General features: G+C 36.5%; 1 protein-coding gene across 4 annotated transcripts in view; it reads right to left on the bottom strand.

Moving 5' to 3' along the window:
- Positions 1-4869: 4869 nt before the first annotated feature.
- Positions 4870-18013, bottom strand: part of LOC142341545 (uncharacterized) — a 30251-nt gene continuing 17107 nt past the window's right edge. For all 4 annotated transcript variants that reach the window (XM_075392574.1, XM_075392566.1, XM_075392583.1 and 1 more), the window contains 5 exons: positions 7920-8148; positions 7411-7728; positions 6348-6640; positions 5587-5818; positions 4870-5283 (listed from right to left, as the gene is read on the bottom strand). In XM_075392574.1, the coding sequence (XP_075248689.1) occupies positions 5018-5283; positions 5587-5818; positions 6348-6640; positions 7411-7728; positions 7920-8148 (1338 nt within the window). In that variant the 3' untranslated portion in view covers positions 4870-5017. The remainder of the gene's footprint in view (positions 5284-5586; positions 5819-6347; positions 6641-7410; positions 7729-7919; positions 8149-18013) is intronic.

The following is an 18013-nucleotide window of genomic DNA, read 5'->3' as shown; positions in this document are numbered from 1 at the left end:
GATGCAATGAATCGTATATTTTTTTTTCAGTGGACAGCTTTTGTTACACTTTCTGTAGTACTATGACATAGTCTCGTAAAATGAAAGTGCAATTGGCTTGCTAAAAAGAATTCAGTGAAAGTATCTAATGCCTAGAACTGGTACCTAATGGCTGTTATCACTATTAAAAAAATTTTCAAAAAAACAACAGATTTTGAACTTTATTCAAATTTTAAGCTCAATTCCGTGGAACTCTTCGTCGGTCCCATTAATAAGAGACTTCATCTAGTTTTTGCTTACAAATATACTCATCGGTTTGTCGTTTTAGATTTAACCTCTATGACTTTTGTATCTCATTGTTGACTTTGAGTTCTCATAATTGATTGATGGCAAACGAAGTTTGTAGCAATTATATTAGTCCTGTCGGTCTTTCTTATGCAATTTTTCGCTTGACCGATTTTTCGTCTGATGCTTTTGACTTTTCGTCTTCAAAAACGGGATAAACAGGTAGCGCCCAGTGGGCATTAAGTGCTCTTAGAGCCTTTCAGCTCAAACTGTTTTGGAGACCTATACTTATGTTGTGAAGGGCGGTTCTTATAGGTTGAGGACACCCCCGCTATTGCCCCCCCCTATTGCCCCTGCACCGCGCTGTTACACCCCCCCCACCTCACTGTTGCCCACCCCCTTCCTCCCCTTCAGCCCTCGGTGCACCCCCCGTTTTTAGCGTTCGGTTGTTCGAACGTAGCCACGGGGAGATTCACCGGGGGTTGATGGGGAGGAAACGGGGTGGGCGAAAGTGGGGTGGAGGCAATAGAATAGGGGGGAGGTAGGAGGTGTGAGGGTGGAAGCAATAGGGGGGGGGGGGGGGTTCAACAGTGGGGGGGGTGTCGTCAACCTATAAGAAGCGCTCTTCACAACATAAGGATAGGTCTACAAAACAGTTTGAGTTGAAACAGCTGAAATTTTATACTAATTTTCACAATTTTATACTAATTTTCACAATTTTTTCCTAGCTTTTTGAAAATTTTGTTATTTTTTTATTATTCACGTCTTTCCATGCACAGGGGCCAGAAAACGTCGTTAGGGGTTTGATAATTAGATACTGAAAAAATTTTGTTTGCTATGGAGTAGCTTTCATTTTTTAATATGACAATTTTTTTTGCGATAAAACTTGAATTTTTTTCAGATGTTTTTGAAAATTTTTGTTCGTTTTTAGGTTTCACCATCCTCAAGAGCCACATAATCTCCTCTAGTGTTTGATTATAAGTGTTGCTTAGCTTCTAGATGTAATAGATTTTTATCAAGATTTTAATAGCAGCCATTTTAAAAAATATTTGCAATGTTTTCAAATTTTTTTGAATCTTTTTGAACTTTCTGATTTTTCCGTCGCCAGGGTCCTAGGGTCCTCAATCAAGGTTTGGTGATAAGCTGTCGAATAATTTATAGAGTTAATTGACTAGCTATCAATGTTTTAATGACTCCAGCACTAGCAATTTTTTGGAAGATTTTAATTTTCAAATTTTTGGAAAATTGTTGTCCTGTTCCAAATTTATGGATCTTTGAGCCAGTGAAACTTTTTAAAGCTTGAAATAGGGATACTGGCTAGTCTCTTAAGACAATGAAATGGTTTTGAAGATTTTAATATCTTGAATTTTTGCCAAGATTTTGTTCATTTTGCCAAAATTTGCAATTGTTTTCAATTTTTTTGAATATTTTTGTCCTTTTCTTGAGTTTAACGATCATTACTGTCCCCCGAAGCTTTTCTAGTCTTGCAGATTGGTGGCCTGAATTAACTCCAGAGACAGAAAATACTTTTGAACATTTTCACTGCGAAAACTAGAAGCTTTTTTTATTTTTTGCAATATTGCAAATTTTAAAATATCAGTTTTTTCATTTGATTTATTTACTTACAAGGCTAGAAAACTAAAAGCTGCAGAGGCGATTCAAGCTAACGCTAGCCTCACTAAATTGTAGCTAGCTACTGACAAAGCCAACAGCTCGCCGGTCGCTTGAGAGCAGTTCGCCCGACTTTTGTCAGTTTTTTTGGGTATTTGGACGTTTGTTCATAATTTTGCTTCGTTTTGTAGTCACCTTCGTGCTTCCTTACCCGACCATTGAGATGTGCTAATGGCTTTGAAAAAACGCTCAATTGAACGCATGTAACGTTTTAAGCGAATAACTTTTGGTTGATACTATCTTCTGACACTTTTCTGTTGAATTTTTTCGGTTTGCCTGTATTGATTTATCTTTTTGAGGTCGTGAGACTTGATCTGATTACTGAAAAGGTCTCGCTGGTTTCCTTTGCGTGGTTTAACTCCACGAGTTGAAATATACGATGTTCCAATCCATTTACTGTTGAAAAAGGCTCAGTTGAACATATACATAAGTTTCTTTGAAAAATTCGTTTTAAATGGTTTTGACCTTTCTCACCATTTTAATTGATATTCTTGGTTTTGCCTGTTTTTGTCGTTTTTTGGGGTCATAAAAAGTAGTCTTGTTAATGAAACACTTCATTTGCGTTGTATGGAAGTATAATCACTCAATTTGTCAGTAAAAGTATACAATGCCAGCAAATGACAGCTAATGGTTTTAAAGTTCCATTTTTGTTCCGTATCAAAGAAATCAATTTTTTTAGCTTTGCTGTTTTCGTTTGTCTTTATGCAACTTAGTCATCAATTTTTTCAATTTGATGTTATCTTTTAACGTATGACATTTTCTGATAATTGAGAGATCTCAACTGTTTCATTTGAAGGATTAATTAAACCTGTTTTATAATTTCAATTTATTGCTTATTGTTTTGGTGACCTTAAAACAAAATTGTTTCAAGAAAAAGTAGTTCTTAACTCTGCATCTTCTGTTATTTTCTATCTATTTGTTACCTAGTCAGTTTAATTACAGGTCACATATCACGTTGCGGGCATAAAAAGAAGGCAATGTTTAACGTATTTAATGACTTTAGTGAATTCAATATGGTTTTAATGGCTTCCAAACTAATTTTCCGAAAAACAATTGATTTTTTGTTTTCGCCTGTATTTGACGTTCTTTTTGTAATTGTAAGAAATTTCTAATCAAAAAAGTTTTCAATGGTTTCGTTTAGGAGAATAATTAAACCTAAGTTTTTACTTCAATCTATAGCTTATCATTTTCATGACCTTTAATTTAATTGTTTTCGAAAACTACAAAAGGTTGTTCATAACTTTGTTCTTTTCCTGTCTACTTGTTAACTAGTCTCATCAATGAATGGTCACATATCACTTTATTGGTTTTCAAAAAATGCAAACCAAACTTTTATTTTTCTTAGGGAATAGAATATGGTTTTAACGTCTGCGACACCGTTTTCTCGCAAAATTGTTTTGAGATTTTGTTTTGTCTGTCCTTGTTGGTTTTTTTAGTCGTATGAGAAAAATCTTAATAATGGTCTCAATGTGTTATCTTACGGAGTTATAAATGGTCGTTTTACAAACCTATTTAATTATTTCAGGTCATATCTATGTGTTTTCATTATTTTCCAACCAATTGCTTTCAAAAAAATATTTGTTTTTTGTCCACTTGTTACCGAATCTCATTAAGGACTGGTTCAAATTCTTCTCTAGTGAAGAACAATGAACTTGTTATTTTGTTTAGTGTAAGTATTATCTGCCGCTACTTGACCTTTTTATTAAGCTTTTCTACAGATGGACATCGAGTTTTGGATGTTATTAATGTTTGTTATTTGATTTTGTTGTTCGTCTTGTCTCGTATTCTTGATAATGGCAAATTTCCCCGGCCTTCTAAAGCGGCAATTTTTTTTATTCACTGAGGGATCTTTCTCGAAAAATACCCAAATTTTTTAAAGTTTTCTATCGCATCCTCATTTGGTAGACAATTAAGCCAAAATGTGGATGAGCGGGGTCAGAGCAATATGTGCGAATGCACCTTACCGAAACCCCTTGTTGATCTGGTTTTCAGCTGCTTTTTGTTGCTTCAAAGTTTGTTTACAGATCTGACGGGGGATAAAAGTTTTTGAAATAATATTAACATACCAGCTAAGGTGTAATGAAATGCTCTCGTAGCCTGCTTATTCGCGGGAGAGGGGACGAATCTTTAAATTACATTTTGATAATTTATTATAGACCACTAATAAATATTTTTAGTGAAAGAAGTTTTTAGTGCAATTTACTTTGCTTCATGTGCCATTTGATTTTTTAGCAGTTGACTTCAGCTGCTTAAAACTGTGAATCATAGAGCAATTAAGAACAAATCGTCTTGAGCTGATGCTCATAAAAAGAACTTCGTCAGTTTAGTTAATATCAAGCTGTTATTTTTTCTCAAGACTCTCTCGTTTGATGAGAAATTTACCGCGGAGCTTCAAAGTTATTAGATGTATCAGTATGTTGTCAGCCAATAAAGATCAACTATTTTGTCGTTAAACATTCAAAAATTTATTTTTTTTGTTAGCTCCTCAGTCAAATCTTTAACAGTATCTCTGTGTTTGTTTCAAGAATTTACGGATGGGAGGTGTCAGAACATTACGTGCAAACTCATATCACCAAGCAACTTCTCGAAATTAAATTAGTCCTGTGTCTCTTTTATGGTTGACCATTTTTTTGTCTTACCCTTTTGGCTTTTGGTCCTCAAAAGCGGAATAAGCAGGTAGCGCGCGGAGGACGTTAAGTGGCCTAGCAGCTCTCTGAGTTAAGTCTCTAAGTATGCGTTTGGCCGAAACTGTTTTTAAAGACTATATAATGGTGTGTAGGGCGGTTCTTAATCTTGAAAGTTTAACCCCTTCTCAGTCACCCCCCTCTCTCTCACCCCTCAGCACATTCCCCTCGTCCACTTCCACCTCGCTTGCCCCAGCCCCCAATCCCCCCCCCCACCACCACCACCACCCACCCACCCAACGCTTGCATTTGCGGTTTGTTAGTTTTAGGAAAAATTGATTGGTCTCTTAGTTGTTATTTATATTTTGTCTGCAATAATACTTAAAATCATAATTTAGGCAAGATTATTGTATTGTTTGTGAACCAGTCGATGCTATCTCCTCTGTTATTAAACTACTTCATGGCTTAACTTTAAGTGCCTTTGGAATCTGAAGGACGTCCTTTTTGAGCTGCTGGTTGATGGAATTCAGTTCAGTGCTCATGGAATTGAGTCGTTCCATGAGAGATTCTAGCTCTATTCTGTCCTTTTCGTCGCTCTGTCTACTCTGCGGAATTTTAGACCACGTGTCTGTGAAGAGCTTAGACCATGATTCTATTTTGGTATCCTCAGCTGCTATTACGTTTGACTGCTCTTGAGTTGAATCTTTAGTTGGAATTTCATCCACTGAAAACAGATTTTTAATTGCTATACTCAAGAAAAGGCCTCTGTGGCTGTAAAAGTTAGAAATTGTTTAGAAAAGCGTTGTGCTTATTATTATTATTACTATCATCATTTTCTGAATCGGTGATTTGGGATCAATGAGAAAAAGGAATCTTAAATGTGTAAATCTGTAAACGTGTCCTAAATTTGTTCATTATATTATTACCGTGCTGGATAACAATGCATGTAGCAGTGGAAAGTAACAATGCCTGTAATCTGACTATTAGCATTAATTGAGAAATTTTGTATAAGTTATAGGTTTTTAACCTGGAGATTTTTGCGTGATATGTGGGCCTCTCTCCTTCTGGAATGACCTGGCATCTCCATTCCCACCAATGCTTTCACCACGCCCATCTCGAGTGCCCTTTTCTCCTTTCCTATTAGATTTCGGATGTGATTCATGACCCAAATCCTGTGCATTTTTGTGATTTGATTGGCTTGTGAGATGTTCGCTAGAAACTTCAGCAGAAGTTGGGACAGTGTTGATGTTCGTATTGGACTGCCAGAGTTTGGCGAAAGCTCTAGTGTTCTGCTTTTGTGACATTATGGCTTGGGATATCATATACTGGCATGTTTTGAAATAGCTAATCGTCGATTAAATTGCCAATGCTTTCTTCCAAATTTTGCAGAAACTTTGCCGGATTGCATGAAACACATGTTACACGGATCCGTATTATTTGCACCCCCACTCCCGAGAAGCACGTGTTATATTTTAAAATGATGATTTACTATGTAGTGGCACGTGCTCTGAAACTGGGGGTGCATAGCGTCCCCTGCGAGGGGTGGGGGGCAAACGGTAAAGATCCGAATTTTGACTTAATTGTGTTAGCTTTTATGTTCAAATCTCCGAGCTCTTGATAGAATTTGATTGAGTGAATATAATAGATCTGCTTATCTAAGCATCACTTTTGTCTTTGACAGTTTTGTGGAAAAAAATGTTGTCCGATGCAGAATAGAACCAATACAATATGATAGAATATTGTGAAGTGGAAAATTGATAATTTTTTTTTTTACTAATGAGAGCTTTCATCATGTATTTTGTCGTCAACACATTCGGTAGATTCTTTCTCAGCCTGGTGTTTATTATTAGTACACGTCGACACACCTTTGTTGTCTTGTCCAGAGTCTCCGAGCAGTCGTGATGCTAGTCTCTCACTTTTAGCCTTAACATCTTTAATCATTGCCTGAGTGGCTGCTGACACATTGCTGCTTCGTTTCTGGGTAAACTCCTCTATCGTCACAATGTTAGAAGTCGATGCTGAATTGTTGACGTGAGGACCTCCAATTAGTCGGTGCAACGAGGATTGAAGCGTTGGTTGGCCTTATAAATTGTTCATCATTTTCCCACTTTTTGGGCGTGAATTGATCGGAGCTTATTGTGTATTATCATTGTGTATTATTTGCTATATCCTCTCACTAATCCGTCCCATCTTATTAAACAAGCAAATCATGTGGTCTGTTAACGCTTTAAAATTTTGTCACTCCAGGCGCTTTGTCAACTACACTTGATTTGGTATTCTATGCTCTGCTCTGTTTTTCGTAAATGTACCCACCCTAGTTAGTGTTCATATTATTTGCACCCACACGCGTACTCGTAATTACAATATATTACACCTTATTAAAGGGGGGGGGGAGTCGTAGAACATACTGAAGAGGTGCCCACTTTCTGAGCGAGAATTTGTTTTCGATGCTATACTGAACGTCAAAAGTGCACTCCTTAATTTGTAGAAGTCGAAATTCAATTTTCGACGTAATATTACATCGAATTGTGATCAGTTCTCGAAAAAGAAATGATCAAAATTTGATTTAAGATTTAAGATCAGATTTCTGGAAATTTGCCATTGTGTATTATCTCTATTTTATTTTTTAAAAAAGGCGAGAGCACTAGTGTTCGAGACCGATGATTAGGAATAGTTTTCAAATTTCTATTAAAGTTGGAGTAATATTGCGTCAAGAATTGAAATTTCATTCAATTGGTAAAACTAGGATGCTAACTTACCATTGATATTAAGTATATTATGTGCTAAATTCTGACGGTGACCTGTTCACGACTATCTAAAAATGCCTAAGGAAAGTGGAAAAGCGCTTGACCATCGCTGTATGCGTGTTCACTGCCATTGTACTTTGCCATAATACTGCGCGTTTTTTCCGATAGTCGAGGTGTGCTGGAGGCAGGAATGGTTATAACTGATGAACTACTCTTGGGAGATCTGTAGTGGCTCGCACTTTTTGGTGGAAGTGTATTGGGTGATGTGCGGTAATTCATGTCGGTGAATGATTTGACCAATTGGTTTTTTGTGGGGCTTCTCAACATCTCTCGTGGCCTTGGTTCTCTCACTACCATTATTTGATACTCGTTATCGAGAGATCGCGTGGGTGTTCGCTCGTATGTTGGATACTTTGATAAACCTTTTATTGAACCGTATCTTTTTCCCTGAATAATGTTTCTCTTTTCCCTTACAAGCTTATATTCAATTGAAATGGCTAGCCCCACGTGTTTTCGGGCATTACACGGCGTTATTAACGCTATAAAATATTTATCATTCTATACTGACCGTTAAAAAACACAAAAAATAATTGGGATAAAGATAGAGGTTCACCTTTTGCATCATCGGATGGTTGACCAGTTGCAGAAACGCTGCTTTCAGTTGCGTGAGGTCTGTGTGTACTTGGATTGGATGTTTTCATGCTGGCTGTTGTAATTGGGAGCTGCCGACTGACGTCTTCAAGAAACTGTGAAATACGCTGAGATTTTGTAAGTTCTTCTGTCAGTGCTGCTTTTGATGAATGACTTCTATATCTGACTGGGTGTTGTCGTTCCTTCTGCTCCTTTTTCAAAAGTCAGAAATCAAGTTGGTTATAACATGCATATATGGAAAGGGATCATTTCTGTTTGTGCCCCACCCCCATTACGTTATGCATTTTATGCACCATCGTTACAGAACATTTGCCATTATACAATTAATCAGTATGTAAAATATGGCACAGTCGTCTGGGGCGTGCAAATAATATGCACCCACTAAGCGGGAGGGCGCACAAACGGAAAACATCCATAGAAAGAAAATGGATGTCAGTTTTGACATAGAAAGAACGATTATTCAAAAAGGCGAATTCTTAGTCTAATTTTGCTTTAAAAATTAATGAGATCTTGTTACCTGAGTGTTACTTACAGGTGATACGTTAAATATAGTATGTTTACGTATGTTTTGTTTCTCTTACAGCAATGTAACACTAAACTGACGTACATACGTTATTTCTGTAAAGGAATCTTTGAATCTTGGAAAATGCAATTAAAGTTTTTGTTGCCGCAGATTGTTCTATTTTATTAATACAGACCAAAAAAGTTTCCGAGGTTATGAAAAAAATTTTCAAAAAAAAGAAAAAAAAAGAATTTATTTCTTGGACATGACTGAATATATGCAACCATTGGATATATTTATCATGACACAAGTGGACTTGCACGGAATCTTGCTGATTCTCTATTGCAGCAATCCCCATATTTAACTCAGAAACATTAACATTTTCAATTTTACTACATTTCAAACATATAATTTAGTAGCTCTTGGTTGTTAATAAGGTAAGAATCCTTTAACTTATGGTATATATTTTTTAATTCATCACGCGTACTTTTTTCTACGTTTCCAGGTAGCAGATTTAATTCCCTGAGCTTATTATACAGTTTAGCAGCACGATATTTGATCGAAAATTTCTCAAGTTTTCTCTTGCAGCAAGGTATATTGAGTAATCTTAGCTCGGATTGCCTCGTATTCCTCCTTTTTTTACTAAATTGAAACATTTCGTTACAATAATTCTCAGAATGAAAATTGCAAATCGATTTAAGAACAAATTTAAGGAGCTCGTAAATATGTAGCTCGTAGACTGAGAGAAATCCATGTTTAAGAAACAAATCACTGCAACTGTCTGATTGTCGTCGAAAGGATATAAACTTTAACACCTTTTTCTGCAACATAAACAATGGTAGTAAAGAAGAGTAGCTGCAGCAACCATATACAAGAACGCCATATTGAATAATGGGAATCACGTTGCTCGAATAATAGCTTATGAGTTGCAATCTAGGAACAAAATGTCTCATTTTAAATACAATTCCACATTGCTTGCTTAGTTTTTTCTTTACACGCTCAATATGGCTAATAAAGGAAAGCTTTGCATCAATTCTAACACCAAGATACTTGCACATAGAGTGAGTTTGGACAACTTGATCATCAAACAGATATTCACTTGAATCTATTTTGGAACCAGCAACCAGCATTTTCATTAAGATAGTCTTTTCAAGGTTAAGTACCAGTTTATTTGATTTCAACCAGTTATTTATCTTCGCAAGTTCGAGACTAATTTCAGCACGGCTGTTTCCTATGGATGTAATATTAGTGTCGTCAGCAAACAGCAGGACATTAAGATTACAATTTTGAGGGAGATCGTTAATATATATTAGAAAGAGTAGAGGTCCCAGAATTGAACCTTGTGGTACCCCACAGTTTGAAATTTCCCAATCAGATGACACATTGTTTAAAAAAACTCTTTGTCTCCTATTTCTTAAATACGATTCAAACCACATTAAGCATTTCCCCCTGATACCATATCTTTCCAGTTTTTTTAGCAGTAGATTATGATTTATAGTATCGAAAGCTTTCTTCAAGTCCAAAAAGAACGAATTAATAGCGTTCTCTTTTCCAGAATGACGAATTTTTTCGGTAAGTTCTACGAGCGCATCAATCGTGCTATGCTTGTCTCGAAAACCGAATTGATACTTTGAGAGAATTCCTAGTTTTTCGAAATAGCCATATACTCTATTAAAAACTACTTTCTCAAAAATTTTGCTCCAAATTATGAGTAGTGAAATTGGGAGATAGTTATTTTCCTCCGATTTTGAGCCATCTTTAAATAAAGGAACGATCTTGGCTGTTTTCAGGCTATCTGGAAAAAGGCCTTCGTTGAATGACCGGTTAATCAAATTTGTAATTACATTTAAGGTGGCTGGCATTGAGGCTTTTACAATACTGTTACATATTAGGTCATCTCCCGAGGACGACTTATTTTGTAAGCTTCGGTAAACGGATTCAACTTCACGCTTTGTTGTTGGGAAAAAGAACATGGAGTGAACGCAATTTGGGATATCAACATCATGTGCGGCAGTTAAATGATTGCGAAGTCCTTCACCAACGTTTGCAAAGAATTTATTAAAGACATCTGCATTCGCAAGTTCGAGACTAATTTCAGCACGGCTGTTTCCTATGGATGTAATATTAGTGTCGTCAGCAAACAGCAGGACATTAAGATTACAATTTTGAGGGAGATCGTTAATATATATTAGAAAGAGTAGAGGTCCCAGAATTGAACCTTGTGGTACCCCACAGTTTGAAATTTCCCAATCAGATGACACATTGTTTAAAAAAACTCTTTGTCTCCTATTTCTTAAATACGATTCAAACCACATTAAGCATTTCCCCCTGATACCATATCTTTCCAGTTTTTTTAGCAGTCGATTATGATTTATAGTATCGAAAGCTTTCTTCAAGTCCAAAAAGAACGAATTAATAGCGTTCTCTTTTCCAGAGTGACGAATTTTTTCGCTAAGTTCTACGAGCGCATCAATCGTGCTATGCTTGTCTCGAAAACCGAATTGATACTTTGAGAGAATTCCTAGTTTTTCGAAATAGCCATATACTCTATTAAAAACTACTTTCTCAAAAATTTTGCTCCAAATTATGAGTAGTGAAATTGCGCGATAGTTATTTTCCTCCGATTTTGGGCCATCTTTAAATAAAGGAACGATCTTGGCTGTTTTCAGGCTATCTGGAAAAAGGCCTTCGTTGAATGATCGGTTAATCAAATTTGTAATTACATTTAAGGTGGCTGGCATTGAGGCTTTTACAATACTGTTACATATTAGGTCATCTCCCGAGGACGACTTATTTTGTAAGCTTCGGTAAACGGATTCAACTTCACGCTTTGTTGTTGGGAAAAAGAACATGGAGTGAACGCAATTTGGGATATCAACATCATGTGCGGCAGTTAAATGATTGCGAAGTCCTTCACCAACGTTTGCAAAGAATTTATTAAAGACATCTGCATTCGCAAGTTCGAGACTAATTTCAGCACGGCTGTTTCCTATGGATGTAATATTAGTGTCGTCAGCAAACAGCAGGACATTAAGATTACAATTTTGAGGGAGATCGTTAATATATATTAGAAAGAGTAGAGGTCCCAGAATTGAACCTTGTGGTACCCCACAGTTTGAAATTTCCCAATCAGATGACACATTGTTTAAAAAAACTCTTTGTCTCCTATTTCTTAAATACGATTCAAACCACATTAAGCATTTCCCCTGATACCATATCTTTCCAGTTTTTTTAGCAGTAGATTATGATTTATAGTATCGAAAGCTTTCTTCAAGTCCAAAAAGAACGAATTAATAGCGTTCTCTTTTCCAGAGTGACGAATTTTTTCGCTAAGTTCTACGAGCGCATCAATCGTGCTATGCTTGTCTCGAAAACCGAATTGATACTTTGAGAGAATTCCTAGTTTTTCGAAATAGCCATATACTCTATTAAAAACTACTTTCTCAAAAATTTTGCTCCAAATTATGAGTAGTGAAATTGGGCGATAGTTATTTTCCTCCGATTTTGAGCCATCTTTAAATAAAGGAACGATCTTGGCTGTTTTCAGGCTATCTGGAAAAAGGCCTTCGTTGAATGACCGGTTAATCAAATTTGTAATTACATTTAAGGTGGCTGGCATTGAGGCTTTTACAATACTGTTACATATTAGGTCATCTCCCGAGGACGACTTATTTTGTAAGCTTCGGTAAACGGATTCAACTTCACGCTTTGTTGTTGGGAAAAAGAACATGGAGTGAACGCAATTTGGGATATCAACATCATGTGCGGCAGTTAAATGATTGCGAAGTCCTTCACCAACGTTTGCAAAGAATTTATTAAAGACATCTGCATTCGCAAGTTCGAGACTAATTTCAGCACGGCTGTTTCCTATGGATGTAATATTAGTGTCGTCAGCAAACAGCAGGACATTAAGATTACAATTTTGAGGGAGATCGTTAATATATATTAGAAAGAGTAGAGGTCCCAGAATTGAACCTTGTGGTACCCCACAGTTTGAAATTTCCCAATCAGATGACACATTGTTTAAAAAAACTCTTTGTCTCCTATTTCTTAAATACGATTCAAACCACATTAAGCATTTCCCCCTGATACCATATCTTTCCAGTTTTTTTAGCAGTAGATTATGATTTATAGTATCGAAAGCTTTCTTCAAGTCCAAAAAGAACGAATTAATAGCGTTCTCTTTTCCAGAGTGACGAATTTTTTCGCTAAGTTCTACGAGCGCATCAATCGTGCTATGCTTGTCTCGAAAACCGAATTGATACTTTGAGAGAATTCCTAGTTTTTCGAAATAGCCATATACTCTATTAAAAACTACTTTCTCAAAAATTTTGCTCCAAATTATGAGTAGTGAAATTGGGCGATAGTTATTTTCCTCCGATTTTGAGCCATCTTTAAATAAAGGAACGATCTTGGCTGTTTTCAGGCTATCTGGAAAAAGGCCTTCGTTGAATGACCGGTTAATCAAATTTGTAATTACATTTAAGGTGGCTGGCATTGAGGCTTTTACAATACTGTTACATATTAGGTCATCTCCCGAGGACGACTTATTTTGTAAGCTTCGGTAAACGGATTCAACTTCACGCTTTGTTGTTGGGAAAAAGAACATGGAGTGAACGCAATTTGGGATATCAACATCATGTGCGGCAGTTAAATGATTGCGAAGTCCTTCACCAACGTTTGCAAAGAATTTATTAAAGACATCTGCATTCGCAAGTTCGAGACTAATTTCAGCACGGCTGTTTCCTATGGATGTAATATTAGTGTCGTCAGCAAACAGCAGGACATTAAGATTACAATTTTGAGGGAGATCGTTAATATATATTAGAAAGAGTAGAGGTCCCAGAATTGAACCTTGTGGTACCCCACAGTTTGAAATTTCCCAATCAGATGACACATTGTTTAAAAAAACTCTTTGTCTCCTATTTCTTAAATACGATTCAAACCACATTAAGCATTTCCCCCTGATACCATATCTTTCCAGTTTTTTTAGCAGTAGATTATGATTTATAGTATCGAAAGCTTTCTTCAAGTCCAAAAAGAACGAATTAATAGCGTTCTCTTTTCCAGAGTGACGAATTTTTTCGCTAAGTTCTACGAGCGCATCAATCGTGCTATGCTTGTCTCGAAAACCGAATTGATACTTTGAGAGAATTCCTAGTTTTTCGAAATAGCCATATACTCTATTAAAAACTACTTTCTCAAAAATTTTGCTCCAAATTATGAGTAGTGAAATTGGGCGATAGTTATTTTCCTCCGATTTTGAGCCATCTTTAAATAAAGGAACGATCTTGGCTGTTTTCAGGCTATCTGGAAAAAGGCCTTCGTTGAATGACCGGTTAATCAAATTTGTAATTACATTTAAGGTGGCTGGCATTGAGGCTTTTACAATACTGTTACATATTAGGTCATCTCCCGAGGACGACTTATTTTGTAAGCTTCGGTAAACGGATTCAACTTCACGCTTTGTTGTTGGGAAAAAGAACATGGAGTGAACGCAATTTGGGATATCAACATCATGTGCGGCAGTTAACTGATTGCGAAGTCCTTCACCAACGTTTGCAAAGAATTTATTAAAGACATCTGCATTCGCAAGTTCGAGACTAATTTCAGCACGGCTGTTTCCTATGGATGTAATATTAGTGTCGTCAGCAAACAGCAGGACATTAAGATTACAATTTTGAGGGAGATCGTTAATATATATTAGAAAGAGTAGAGGTCCCAGAATTGAACCTTGTGGTACCCCACAGTTTGAAATTTCCCAATCAGATGACACATTGTTTAAAAAAACTCTTTGTCTCCTATTTCTTAAATACGATTCAAACCACATTAAGCATTTCCCCCTGATACCATATCTTTCCAGTTTTTTTAGCAGTAGATTATGATTTATAGTATCGAAAGCTTTCTTCAAGTCCAAAAAGAACGAATTAATAGCGTTCTCTTTTCCAGAGTGACGAATTTTTTCGCTAAGTTCTACGAGCGCATCAATCGTGCTATGCTTGTCTCGAAAACCGAATTGATACTTTGAGAGAATTCCTAGTTTTTCGAAATAGCCATATACTCTATTAAAAACTACTTTCTCAAAAATTTTGCTCCAAATTATGAGTAGTGAATTTGGGCGATAGTTATTTTCCTCCGATTTTGAGCCATCTTTAAATAAAGGAACGATCTTGGCTGTTTTCAGGCTATCTGGAAAAAGGCCTTCGTTGAATGACCGGTTAATCAAATTTGTAATTACATTTAAGGTGGCTGGCATTGAGGCTTTTACAATACTGTTACATATTAGGTCATCTCCCGAGGAGGACTTATTTTGTAAGCTTCGGTAAACGGATTCAACTTCACGCTTTGTTGTTGGGAAAAAGAACATGGAGTGAACGCAATTTGGGATATCAACATCATGTGCGGCAGTTAAATGATTGCTAAGTCCTTCACCAACGTTTGCAAAGAATTTATTAAAGACATCTGCATTGTTTTTAATTGATGGGAGCTTATAATTTTGTCTACAAGTGTTCAAAAGCGGGGGATCATTAAACGTTTTGGATTTTCCGTTGATGTCATTCAGAAGTTTGTACGTTGTCCTCGAGTCTGTTTGGCAAGCTTGAAACTTATTTTGATAGTACTGCTTTTTTGATTTTTTGCATTCTTTTTCAAAAGTCAAACGCCACTTTTTAAATTCTTGAAGCTTAGCTTGGTTATGGCAGTCTTTCTTCCACTTTCTATGTGCTCGGTTCCGTTTTGACCTGATTTTAAGCAAAGATTTATTGAGCCATTTTGGCAGCAGATTTTTCTTGGGTGGGAAATTGCAGATTGGGGCAAATCTATCAGTGACTTTAAGAAAAGTTTCATTAAAAACATTGAAAGCTTCTGAGCAAGTTGTAGCACTCAGCAATTTTCCACTACACTCCGATATTTCCACCCGGAGAGTTTCTACGTAGTTTTCTACAGTGCTCGGATTTTTCAGAAAAGCTGTGTTTCGAAACGTAGTTTTACCTTCAGGTTCCAAACAAATTCCGCATGTTAGAATAATTGGATCGTGGTCTGAAAGTTTGATTTTTTAGAATTTCACAGTTTAACAGATTAATATTTTGATACACGAAATGATCGAGACAAGTGGAACTGGTATCCGTTTCCCTGGTTGCTGATTTTGCAAAAATTTCATAACCATTAGATGATATACAATTCAGATATTTTTTTGACAAAGCATTCTCTTGTAATGTATCAATGTTAAAATCACCACATATGATTAAAGGAAATGAAGGGGATTGGTTGGCTTCTAGAAAAGTATTAAGATTATCAACAAATTTCATTTTGTTTTCCCTAGGTTTGTTATAAATCACCGCAAGATTTAGTTTTGCCCCAGAGAATTCTATTTCAGCAAAGACAGACTCTTCAAAGTTTATTGATTTTTCTTTCAGAATTTTGCATGAACTTGTGGTTTGAATCATTACACCACCTCCCCTGGATGTTCTACTCTTCTGTATATGGGATCTGAAACCCGGTAACAGATATTGTTTTATTTCATCATCGTCACACAACCAGGTTTCAGTTAGGCAGATAATGTGAGGCAGCTTATCTAAGCTAAAAATAAGAGATTCAAGATCTAGTAGGTGTTTTTTTAATGATCTTACATTGAGATGAAAAATTATTAAATCTTTCCTTTGCGTGTTAATTTCAGTTTCGTTAAATACCTCTTCTTTCTTTTTACGTTTCACGAAAGGGCTGATTCGTCCGTTCTGTATCTGGATTTTGAGGTGGCTTGAAGCACTGTTGGATGTTGATTAAAGAATAATTGAGGAACAAACCACCTTCAAATAAGTTGTTGATTCTGTACATCTTTCCGTCCATCCACCTGTAGTGTATGACCCCATCACGTATGAACGATGACGAGATCCGTTCGTCACCTTTCATTAATTTGAGAAAATTAAGCCTGGGTTTACTTGCATCTTCAAGTATTGTAACATTGCAGAAAGAGGGGCTTTCTTCTAAGGCACGTTTGTTTTTGAGAACTTCGATTTTCTTGATGCGTCTAGTAAATTTTACGATGATTGGTCTGTTCTTGTATCGAGAAGGAAGTCGATGAGCAATTGATATGTCAGTAGCATCAACGTTAACATTTAGGTCAGCTGTTACATCCAAGAACGCTTGCGCTGTTTGAGCATTAGTCTCCGTGTTTCCACTTTCATCGATTGTTTCAGAAAGTCCAAAAACTTTAACATTATCACGACGATTGTACGTTTCTAGAAGCTCTGTTTGAGAGAGCATCTTGAGATCTGTCACAGTGTCCTCCGAGTTGGTGGTTGTTCCAATTTCAGTGATAAACCTCGCAAGCTTTTCGTCAGTTTTACGGTGGATATCAGTGGTCATCTCTGAGATTTTGGAAGCTATCATTCTCTCGCTGGTCTGTGTCAGCATTGTTTCCAGTTCGGCAATCCTTTCATCTATTACTCTTCGCCACACTGTTTTACTTTCTTCAACGAATTTTTGAAACTTCTCTTCAACTATTTCGTTAATTGTCGTCTTTAAGTCAGTTTTTAGTTTGTCTATGAGGCTAGGAAAAATATTGTTGATTGCTTCTTTGATCCCTTCTTGGATTGTATTTTGTAGCTCTTGCTTCTCTTCTGTTTCTCCTGCTGGACTTAGTGCCAAGAGCGGCTTCTTCTGACTTGGAGTGGGTTTACTTTCTTGTTGAATGCTTGCCAATGGTGTGAGTCCCAAAAACTTCAATTGTGGAACCTCTTTCTGTAGCTCTTCAGATGCATTGTTACTGACACCATTCAGCGGACTGCTGTCTGGATTGGAATCGGACATGATAAAGGAGGAATAAACGGTTTTATTTTGAGGAGAAAAAAAATCGGTTGGAGTTTAGAATTCTGCTGCAAAGTTACTACTTAATTTTTTTAATATAATTTATAGTTGAACAAAGCTGAAGCTCGATTTCAACAATAAGGTAAAATGAGACTTCTGGATTTTAATTAAGCTTAGTCCTATGAAAAAAAGTCTTTCACCTCAGGTGGTTCCCCGGACTGCCTCAAGCCCGCTGGACTCAGAGACGGCTAGAGATCCTCCCATGCTGAAAGAAAAGAAAACGTGTACCGTAAGCTTACAAGTATACAACTGGCCTTTGACAAAGAGCTAGTTAACAATAAGACAAAACAATAAATAAAGAGATATTAGTTTAAAAATTCCACGATCAATCTTGGCAAGTTTTTTTGGGCTTCTTTTTCTTTTTCTTGTTCTTTTTCGCTTTGTTTTTCCTTGGTCTGCTCTTGCGTTTTCGAGTTTTCGATCTATTTTTCAAGGTCAACTTGTGCAAATTTGCTTTTTCTCGCAATATGATATTAATAAAATTAAGTTCTATCGAAACGTGAGGATGGACTTCAGCTAGCTGGTTTTCATACCATTTCTGTTTCTGTTTGAATTTCGGTAGCAAATGTCTCCTTCCGTTAATAACTCGCCCAACTTTTAAGTTACACAATTCGTCAAAAATGTCTGGAGTTCCTTTTCTTTGCGAATAAACAATACCTACTACATTGCAATCAAATCTTTTGAGAGCA

Source organism: Convolutriloba macropyga, chromosome 1, assembly GCF_964194025.1.
Source record: "Convolutriloba macropyga chromosome 1, txConMacr16.3, whole genome shotgun sequence".
Lineage (NCBI taxonomy): Eukaryota > Metazoa > Xenacoelomorpha > Acoela > Convolutidae > Convolutriloba > Convolutriloba macropyga.
Note: the sequence above shows the minus strand (reverse complement) of the source record. Positions and strands in the feature narration are given on the sequence as shown.